Here is an 11,350-nt window from a genome sequence, read left to right on the forward strand (position 1 = left end):
GATTTTGGATTTGGTCATTGCTCATCCACCACTTTTTTAACTATACCACTGGCTCAAGTATGTCTAACAGCATAGTCAAAATAACAAGGACATCAACAGACTGCAAAACACACCCAAGGAGTCCAGAAAGTAACTGTGTGGCTATTATACCTTGAGCTATGTGCAGTCTTGGCTAGCTGGCTTCAAAAGGGTTTGGGAACGTCTACAGAAGGACCTGCATTGCTGTGAGTTTAAATCAGCCATACCCTCCATGTGAGAAAAAAAGAGGGCAAGCTCTGCAATTGTTATAAATATTTGCATAGAAAAGGAGAGTGATGTTAGTCTGGAAAAAAAAGACTCTCTGCTTGTCTACAAGGTAATCCGAAAAGAAAAATGTGATTTACTCAGATGAAGACACCCTGCTGCAGCTTCGCTGAAGTCAGTGAGTACCCGCAGGAGTACAAGGGAAACTGTTCCTCCTGATCAGCAGGCAAGCCTGCAGCCTACACAAATGGCAAAGCTTATTTCTTGCTACTGAATTTTTAAGATTTAGAATTTAAAAGTAACAATTTTGAAATTAACCTGGGCACTGAAATCCCTTATGTTTCCTCTAAATGTCTGGTCTGCTGGTTGTTTTGTTTGTTAAACAATCCTTTACCTGGGGACAGACCAGCCCTTTGTCAGATATTTTTTCTACTTCCTGACTTTTCTCCGGACTTATTATCATTTAAAATAGGTAAAACAAACTGAAAACCAGCTGGTTATAAGTCTTCCTTTTTTCCCTGCAGACCATTTTAAAAAAAATAATAAATCACAAAACTATTTTTATGTTGACTGAGCTTTTCCAAGGTATTTTTGCTTATATAAAAATGGAAGAAAGCAAAAGGTACTGGTTTAATGTTTCCCTTCTGCTTTACTAACAGAGAAACAAAAAATAATTTAATTCCTATTGGTTTCAAGTCCCACAAATTCAGGCAGTTTCCAAACAGATTTCTTCTGTTACTTCCCACCAGATATACTATTTTTCAACCAGCTATAATTAAAACCAACAGGAAGATTCCCACTGATACAAAAGGGAGTTGGGTCAGGCAGAATCACAACAATTTCAACTTGATTTTTGTGAAAAGGATATTCTCCCTTCTGGCAAAATAAACAAATAAAAGAAAGCATTGTTCGGCTTTCATAGGTAAAACAGAGGATGCTACCATCCAACAGCACTGATATGCTAAAAAATGGAAAGTTTTGCTATCAGTCCACTTGGAAATATCACTGCTAGAAAATAATGAAAAATTAGGACTCTTCTATGTCCAACTGTTGAAAGAGTTCAGAATTTTTACTGCCAACCTCCAAAATATGGCCAAGGATAGGAGTGCTACTGGAGATGGAATCAACATTCACCACACATCCAAAAAAATTCTATGCCTGTAGATACTCAACAAAATTCCCCCATCCTTTCCTTAAACAAATGATCTCATACAGTTATCCAGATGCAATAAGAACTTAAGAAACAAGTCTGGTTTTTTTCAGATATAGGGTCCCAATCTTAAATATAATTGCATCCAGCCAGACTCTTATGTTCACACTGGGCACCACTGGCTTCAGCGGAACTCCACACAGGTTCAGGTTCTGCTTGCAAGGAGTAATTATGAGATTGAGACCTATGGCAAGACTTGAGAAAAAAATATTTTAAAAACATCTACATTGTTCAATATACAATAGACATAATTTTCTAAATGAGTTTGGAGTCCTTTATTACAGGCCTCTAAAAACTGTTGTTAGGGTTATACATTAAAAATACTAAAGTAATAAAAAACGATTTTTTTCTGTGTTTGCTTGTTTCCTTCTATTGTACCATTAAGCTATAAATAATTTTAGGATAAAATGCCTAGGTATAAATGAAACTGTTAACTGATCATGTTTGCTGATGTCCCTTTCTCACATTGCCCAAGTTGGCTCCATTAATCCAGCATCTTCTCTTGTTTCTTGCCTTCCTTTTTCTTCTTCTTGGATTCTGTCAAGATAACAATAACCATAAAAATTAGCATCTAGCAGTCACTACAGTAAAGTTCATTCAACGCCCCTTAAACTTCCCCTTGTTTTCTCCATGTACGTAAGAGATAATTTTGTTTCCTCATTCTGAACAAGGAAAGGGAAAAAAAAGAATTAAAACAAAGAGCAGCTGAGGTGCTAGAGGAGATGGAAAGGGAGATGCATGTCCAGTTCCAAACCCTTCCTATCTGCGTGGCTGACCCTGTTTGGCATGCAAAGCATTGTCTCAGGAACTTGCTTCAAAAATAAGAAAACAGCAGGCAGCTCCTGGAGAAACCGGGTCATGGCTCAGTGGAGAGCTGGAAGAAAACTCTGCACACACTACCCACACACATACCCCTCCCTTGCTTCCTTTCTATTACATTGTTAGTCTTTGGCTTTCTCTGAATATTGAGAGCAACACCAGAGCACGGCGAGAAAGCTCATTTGTTTCTTCAGCTTCTCCATTGCCAACCCTTCCCTCTTTGTCTGGGACAAACACCTATGTACGCTTGAGAGGCAACTGAAGTTTGGCCTGGAGTCATTAGATCGCGGCCTGTCCAGCCAGCTGGTACCAACAGGATAGGGAGTGGCCTAGGGAGCATCTGTGGCTCTGACTAATTTGGGGTAAAAAAGGGATCAATGTGAAGGTACAAGTGAAAGTTTATATACTATACTACCAACTGCAGTAACTTCAACTATGGTATAGGGTACTGTGGTGTTCTACAGGCAGAGGAAATTCACAGAGGGGTCCTAAAAAATGCATATGAATTAAGGGGATTAGGTACACTTGTACCACATGTCATCTTGTAATGGGGTAAATAACAACTCTCACTGGGAACATGCATAAAACCTCGTGGATACCACCCCAAAACACAGCACAACAGCGTGTGTGTATGCACGCCTGCAGTCTGGTGCCATTCACAGAATCTGGCACTATTTTACAACCTGTCATTCCAAAAATGTCATTTTTCATTAAGTTAATATCTAATTTGCTTTCAGCTAAAGCTTTTTTTTCCCCTACAAATTTTCTGTCTCCCCTCCTATCCTCTTTTACCCACATCCTCCACTTCCTCTAATTTTCCCTTTGTATCATTGACCCTCCTGGATTCTGTATTGATTGTGCTACCTCTTGTACTCTCTCTTCCCTCCTAACACTGCTTTCTCTGAAATAAACAGTGGCATTTTATCAATCAGACCAGCACTGGAATCTGTAAAATCTATTTAGACCCAGCACAAGCAGAAAGGAACTCTGCAGACTTCAACTAAATTTACTAAAAGCCAGAGGCCTATGAATGTGGGCAGACCCCTAACAGGACTCTACTGAAGATTATGCACAGTTCATGGTAGGGGTGAAGTCACCACCAGGAGTGGTCTGGACTCAGGTGATCACATCTGGTCCCCATCCTCAAAGACTATCTGCCTCACACTTGACGTGAGGTACCAGACAACCCGCTGTATATTCATTTACACTTGGCCCCTGTGCATCTTTATCTGCTCCTGTTAGCAAAAGCCCAGCCCTCCCTGTTGCCTAGCTTGTGATAATCTGCCTATCACCCAAACTGCCAAACCCATCTACCTACAAAGACAAGTGGTTCTGCTTTGTGCCTCAGCAGAGTAAAACCCTCATGTGTGGGATGGAATTCCTCTCACATTAGAAGTACTCAAACCACCACAGCATAATCTTTCAGACAGGTAAGCTGTATTGATGCAAAGCACATTTGCTCCATGAAATTACATGTGCACCCCCAGAGTTGTGGCAATATAGAAAAAGAAAAAAAACTGTTCAGATATTTCCCAGTCCTTAGGCTCTCTCAAAAATCCTACCACAAATGCCAATATCGAGGTACTGACCCATGAAAATGATGTTCATACTCTCAAGCACCAGTTCGTTCACAACTACTTCCACTTGTTTTGGCTACAGTGAGGCTACAGACTATGGTATATCCATGGCTAACAAAGTATAAAGTTGCTTTAAGATGTATTTTGTTTATGTTTTCTCATTGCTCAGACCTACTCTTTGCATCTGTGTCATTCAAGCTTTCATTGTCCTTTCATTCTCAACTCTGTTACTACCATTTCAACTTTTATGGCATGCTATCTAGTCAGGTCACACAGCCACACTGAGATCCGTATCACCCTGATCACTTGTTCTGCCAATGCTTCCCTTTGTAGGGTGGCCACGCTTGACTGAAAGGGTCACCATGCCAGTAGTGTCAGCGAGGACACCACGCCTGAAAGCCCTGACCAGCTGAGGGTACAATGCCAGTTACCTGAAAGCTCAGCAGTCCCGTGCCCCAGCACCAACTGCAGGCATCTACCAGTTAACTGAGGGAAAGATCCCCTAGATACACTGTCTCAAATAATCTCATTCAGATTCCTATTCTATACAGGAAAATTACCAAAATTCAATTGCATTGTGCATTGGCTACAGGGAATGTGTTTGCTGCAGAGAAGTGGTACCAGTAATACCAAGAGCCACTATGATGAGATGATCTGACCAGATGAAATTCAGGTTCCCATCAGATAAAGCAGGATTTTAATCTGAATCTACTCGTTCCGCCATTTACTTTAAAGCTACATGGTCCAGTCTTCAATGCTAAGCCAGACACCAGTTGGAGGTATCTTTATGAGCTACCTATAGCGGAGTTCAGGATCTGGAGAGGGAGGAGCAAAGCAAAAAAGCTGAATAAGAACCCTGGATTCCAGGAGAGGAGACTTGTCAGTTCAAGTACCTGAATCAGCAGTGTTAAGTGTCAAACTGCGACAGAATTATCCTACAGGCCACATCTGGCTTGTGGGCCACAAACTGGAACATTTCAATATAAAACTTTATAAAAGGTATGTTTGATATTTACAGTTAAACGTGATTTAAATACATTAAATATCAAAGGAGCTTCTCCTACAGACACCAACAGCAGGGTCAGCACTGAGGTGGGATAAGGTGCTATCTCTCGCTGTCCCTCAACACTTGAGGCAAGCAGGCTGTGCAGTGCTGGGAAAGGATGAGGGTAGCTGTTGGCCTACGCTCCAAGTGTCCTGTGTGTGTTATTGCCCCAGACAAACTGCCCTTCCACCTGCGGCGTTGCTCAGCACCCACCCAGGAAAGCAGCAGCAGGAGCTATGGCTTCTCCACTCTGGACTGGGCTTCCTTCACCTCAAGGAAATACTTAGCTTCACCATCCCTGTGCACCCTTGCAGAAAAACAAAAGTATCAGAAGAGTGAGCTACATAGGCTCCAGAATATTAATAAGGATGACAAAACAGTTCTCAAGTTTTGTGTCTGTTTTACAGCATGCACTTTCCTCCTTCCCTTTTATCCCACAGTTCAGAGGCTGCCTAGCGGTGCTGTTGTTCAGATGGAGGCCAGGATCCTGGAGCAGGGCACACGCAAAAAGCAAATTCAGAAAACCAGGCAGTCCCTGCAGAGTGTAGCTACCAAGCACTGCAGAGCCATCCTGCTCCCACAGCACTTCCAGTGAGATTAAAACACCCACGTAACGTTGTACAAATAGCCCTGCAAGAGCGAACTGTGTCGATGCACACACACTGGATTATCTAATCACCTGAGTAACCTTATGAATTGTTGTAAGCCTAAGAATTATTCATAGGATTAAAAGGTGTGTGGTCATGGATTAGCACTGGACCCACTTCTGTGAGTCTGCAATGACCAGTAACAAAAATTTCAGTGAGAATCTTACGAGGTAAACAAATTAATTTGATAAGCAGAACTTTCCCTCTGCAATTGGAATGGCAGTAGCCCCTCTTTAAATAGTCATCTTTATTCTGGAGCTTCATTCTTACTATGCAAGCAGTAAAGGAAAGTAATTATGTCGAACAGGAGCCACATACCATTTGAAGCCACTCTTAATGTATAAGGCACAAAAGGGAGGTAATTACATTTTAATGGAAGCCAAGCTTTGTATGCCAAGATTTGCAGGTATTTATTTTCATTTGTTGAGAAGAAGGTAACAATTCACTCATGGCACTGCTGAACTCCTATATATAAACGTCAAGCAGGTCCCCAGAAGCAACATAAATTATTCAAAATAGCAAAAGCTGTGCTGATGGAAGGTTACAGCAAAGAATTTCAACACCAGGTGTTCAGCACACAGTTTTCCCAGGAACTAGCACTCAGTCCCACTGAGTACAGAGGAAGGCAGGTTTCTTAAAGGGCTCTCTACCTCTCACCGGGGCAAATTATCCAAAGCACTTGGTTGCTACGGTGGTGCAGGGCAATGGTGCCACTGGGTGCAGGGCACTTCCAAATTTGGAGATGAAATGCAAACCCATGTGGAAGGGAGCAGTGTCAACTTTGATGAAGCCAAGGATTTTATCTCTTGGTGAAAAACATCTCACACTGAAGGGCTTCATCCTGCTCTCTAGGAACAGAAACTGTATTATATTGTGATTTCCATGACTGTAGAGACAAATCCCTTGATTTCTGAAATACCCTTTAAATACTGTATTTCTTCTGTTCCTGGAGAAAGAGAACTTTTCATGGCCATTTAATTCCCTTTCCTTCTATTTTCCTGCCTTATATAAAGCATTTATGTATTCTAAATGAGTTTAAGAAAGGAAAAACTACATTACGATAGCAATTTAATTCCAAAGGAATTCTGAAAAGCCTGTCTGAGCAACCCACAGGTCTGCTGGATGGCAAAAAAGCAATATTCCACTAGCTAAACAGCTATAGAAGGCAACTTTCCAATGGATCAATGACCTTCATGAGACTTTTACTTCTTTAGTATATTACAATTGATTATATACCCTATATATTAGCTCTCTGCTGTGTAATAACTTTCTCTAGTTTTCTGTAAGTGTTGCTCAGTTTCTCTACTCTTCCAGCCACTCCTTTCCAGCAAGTTTTGTTCTGCTTCTCACTTTGCTAAATTTCCATTTTGGACAGACTTGGATTTGTTCCCAGTTGAACATAAGATGGACCCAGTTCAAACCTAAAGGGTGGAGCTGCACTGTATAAGCCAGAAAAGCACGCTGCAATGTGTGTTATGAATGCGGGGACAGCTAGATTTATGCGTGTAACAAACACTAACTTATCTGACAAAGAAATGGACCAAAGAGCCACTCATGGAAAAAAGTTTCAATCATTTTCTCTCTCACTGGAATTGCAGGAAGAAATAAATGCAGGGAGAAATTAATCCAATTTATTCTAAAACCATCCACAAAGCTCTGAAACAATCTTTAAAAAACATTCACTTTGACGTCCTTACATAAAACTCATCAGGAATTATAAGAAGTCTTTTTTTAAATAGTAACTTGTTGAAACCAAGGATTTTAATCAGAAAAGTTTAATTTTGGTGATTTCCTTAATACAAAAACCTGGGAGAAAAAGTTTCAAAATTGCCTACACTGAGACATAGGCATTTTCTGATTTTGCTAGATGGCCTATTTATCCAAAGACAAAGATCAGGAAAGATTCATCTCATGTTTTTTAAGTCTGGGTCACACATATCAGGCATTGGAGCCTTAAGAGTAAGTATTCAGAAGATTGCAACAGATAAATTTTTCAAGCAAAGCCTGTTTTGCAATTGGACACTGCTGAAGGCATCTGGCTAACAGGAAAGTGATTTCCACTAGTAGCTCACTTTGCTCTTCTGTTTGCTTTTTATCTGCCTCTGGTACATTTGTACCACTGATCTGTAGGGTATGGACTTTCTTACTGTTCTTTGTCATGTTCTGTGCTCAGCACAAGAGGGACCCAGTCTCAGCTGGCTCCTCAGCCCTCTGTCTATGCTATACACAAGATTCCTCTTAATGCCAGCGAGACAGGTGCAGGCACAGACTGATGCATTCAGAGTTTCCTCTCTGCATTCACATGTCTGTAGGAGACTGCTGAAAACAAAACGTATTCATCATCTGGAGTTTGGCATGTACATACACAGCAAAAAGAGCACACATTGAGGCAGTTACTATGTCAAACTGAGATCTATATTATATAGAAACATATAAATATATAATATATATGAATAATTGTTTAGCAGAAAGATATTTGTGATATACTGTGAATAGAGACCCTATTTTGTTTAGCCTCTTTCTGAAAACCAGGCACATGCATTTTTCAGTTTTTCATTTTTCTGCATCTGCCCCAGATGGGATCTACCCTCAGAGCAAGGGACACGGGCTTGGCTTTGATCAGTGCTCCACACTCTGAAAAGCTGTCTGCAAAACTTATGCAGTAAGCACAGATAGAAGAAAAGATAGAGATGGTGACGTGGAAAATGAGATGGAGGGATAAAGGAGGAAAAAAGAAAACTTAAAAGGAAAGGAAGTGAAGTAGTAGAAAAGGAAAGGAAGTGAAGAATTAGAAAAGGAAAGGAAAAGACAGAAAGGAAGGGCTTTCTCTCTGTTTCACCACTGGGAACAGTAACGAGAGAGTAAACATTTGGTGACGGTGTATCTTTTATCACAGCAAGTCCCACCGCTTCGGGCATTTTCACGGCTCAAGGGCACTAATGCCAAGGAGGCTGGACTGCTCTTGCAAGCCAGGAAAGTGAGACAATGAGCATGTAACAGAATTGGCACACACATGGACATTTAAACTTTCACCCACAAAGGTCCGTATCAAACCCTAACAGAAGCTCCTGCAGGCAGAAGAGGGTTAAACAAGAATATTGGTCATATCCAGTTTTTCATCTTTTGGGGCAGCACAGAAAAAAAAAACCACATCTAAAATACAATTTAGGGGGTGAGAAAACATGAAGGTGTAGGTTACCGATGCAACTTCCCAACCTTATTCTTTTCAAAAACATCTGTAAAAGCTGCAGAGCAACTGAAAATTGAGATACTTTTCTTAAAAAAAACGAAAAAATTCTCTTTCATCCTCTCCTACAAGTATTTCCTGCTCCCTGGAGTCAGGGTTGTGTCACTCAGATTGATATTATGTCATGATCTGACAATGTGTTCAAATTATTTACCCAAACAGTATACTTTTTCAAAGGTACAAAAGCAGTCTCAAGGGACACTACAGTGCAATGCATCCAAGAAACATAAGGAAATGGAAGCAGAAGAAAAAAACCCCACCATTAAAAGACATCCAAACTTTATTAGTTATGGGCTGCACTGGCAGCTTACTAGCAACTCAAGGCTGGTCCACACTGTAACCACCATTGTGCTTTATTTTCTTATATGGCTTACTCTTGTTCTGACTTAAACTGAGAAAAATCTTATTTCCTCATGTTATTGCAGCAGGAGCCAAATCAGAGATGAGTCTCAGAGCCTAAAGTTTCCAGTGAGTTTTACCTCATAATAAACTTTGTCCTCAGACTAGCAAGGGGCACAAGGAAACACAACCAAGCATTTAGGACCCAGTCTCACTGCTCTGGACCACTGTTTCTTCTCTTGGTTTTCACATTTCTCAGCTCCATAAGGCATAAATTATTCATGGCAAAAACTGCCTCTCACAGTGTTTATGCAGTGCTTAATACAATGGCACTCTTTTTCAGCTGGGGCCTCTGGGCACTCATGCAATACAAATAATCATGATGATAGCAACAATAATAACAGCCAGCGATGCTGTTCCCACCGGGCATCCACTGCCAGGGTCTTCCCCACAGTGCTCAGATCACTGTATTTCACTGCAGGCTCCTGGTCAGTGCCAGAGAACATTCTTCAATAAACCTGCCTCATCTTTTAGAGCAAGAAAAAAACCTCCCAATTTTGCCTTTCAGGTTTTTGTTTAACTATCACAGCTGTTTCCTAATATGAGAAAATCCCTCATTTTTATATCTAATTAGTTTGAGCAGATCCTATTATTCTGCCTCCTGTAATACTAATTATTACGCTAGCTGCATGCCTGCACGACTAATGAGTTACATTAAAGATGGGGAACTCTGAAACCTACAGGGAGATACAGCACGAGTGTGATGCCAAAACAGGAGACACCAGCATCTTTCAAGCAAAAAGAAATCACAGTTCTAACAAGTCATTCCTTCTCCCTCTGAGTCCCCTCCAGTTACTCTTTAGAAGCAGACATTTTGTTGCTGCACAAAGGCAAAGTTGAGGGAGGGCACCTCAAAAAAAGCAAGTTGAACCCAGAGTTTGCCTGAGCAATGAACAGCTTCTGAACAGGTGAACAATTCATTCAGACATCACTGTCAGCTCCTTGCAACAGTCAGCAGCTGAGTCATCCTGCCAAAGTGCCATCAGTCTGTCCTGACAGTACACTGCAAGGAAGATGTCCTCTCTGCAGGTAGACATAAAGGCTGCCACTGCAGTGCTCAAAAACCACATGTTTTCTGCTCCTGGAACCAAAGCAAGGACAGGGATATAGCTGCTCATTAACAAAAGTCCAGTTCTATTATTTGACACCAATCTTCCTAAGAAGACACAAGGTAAGTCAGTGTCAAACACTCTTTTAAGTCCACTGAGATTACTAATGTCAAAATCAAAGACCCTAATTAAAGACTGTACGTAGTTCAGACACTCACCTTGAAGTAGATCGTCACATTCCAATAACTGTAATTGCAGACTAGGAAAAATAGCCAGCAGCAGCCACTAGTCAAAGCATGGAGCCAAGAGTCAACAGCTCCTAGCTGAGTGCCTGGACTTGCCACTGATACAGTGTAAGTCTTTAAAATCACTCAGCTCTTCTGTCTTTCAGCTATTACTTTTCTTTAAATTGTACTTCCTCAGCTCCAATGAGTGATAGGAGGATTAGCTAATTGCTGCCTGTAAAGACCGCTAGATAAAAGAAACAATGTAGTGTAGATTATTTATATTGCACCAGACTCCTAAGTAAAGCTCTTCAAAGGACATGAAATCATTAAAAACACACGGCACATAGTCTTTCCTCTACTGCAGCAGCACAAACACAGGGAACTGCACTGACACCTTGCTAGACTCTCAAATGCTACACCTGATCTGCAGCACAGGAAAGAGATTTCAGCCATTAACAACTCAGGTAGGTCTTGCCTTCATGTAAGAAACCTTTCCAAAAACCGTGTGTTGGAGGATGTGATCTTTGGATGCCACCCTAATTATTCAAACCAACAGTGGTGTAAGCAGTGTTAATGTTTGCCAACCTTAGTTGCAATTTTTTTCCTATGTGGCAAGGACTGAGCTGAGCTAGGATAAAGTAACTCATAGATCAGATATACTGTAAATTGAGAAGAAGTTAGGAAGGAAGATCCATTAAAAAGAACTAAATACAGCTGGGTGAAAAATTTATAAGAGAAAAAAAGAGCATAATTTAAAAGATGAAGGGTACATTGCAGAAAGAGCAGGCAGACTGCTTACTCTATTTAATTTTATCTTTATCAGGAGAATAAATAGCTAAAAGTACACAAGATACAGGGAGAGAGAGGAAGAATGAGAGTGACGGAAA

At 40.8% G+C, this 11,350-nt stretch overlaps 1 protein-coding gene across 1 annotated transcript in view; it reads right to left on the minus strand.

The window, feature by feature from the left end:
• Positions 1 to 1,803: 1,803 nt before the first annotated feature.
• Positions 1,804 to 11,350, minus strand: part of PTN (pleiotrophin) — a 17,110-nt gene continuing 7,563 nt past the window's right edge. Inside the window, exon 4 of the mRNA XM_010184988.1 lies at positions 1,804 to 1,990. Coding sequence (XP_010183290.1) covers positions 1,938 to 1,990 — 53 coding nt within the window. The 3' untranslated portion in view covers positions 1,804 to 1,937. The remainder of the gene's footprint in view (positions 1,991 to 11,350) is intronic.

Source organism: Mesitornis unicolor, unplaced genomic scaffold, assembly GCF_000695765.1.
Source record: "Mesitornis unicolor isolate BGI_N332 unplaced genomic scaffold, ASM69576v1 scaffold2815, whole genome shotgun sequence".
NCBI classification, from domain to species: Eukaryota; Metazoa; Chordata; class Aves; order Mesitornithiformes; family Mesitornithidae; genus Mesitornis; species Mesitornis unicolor.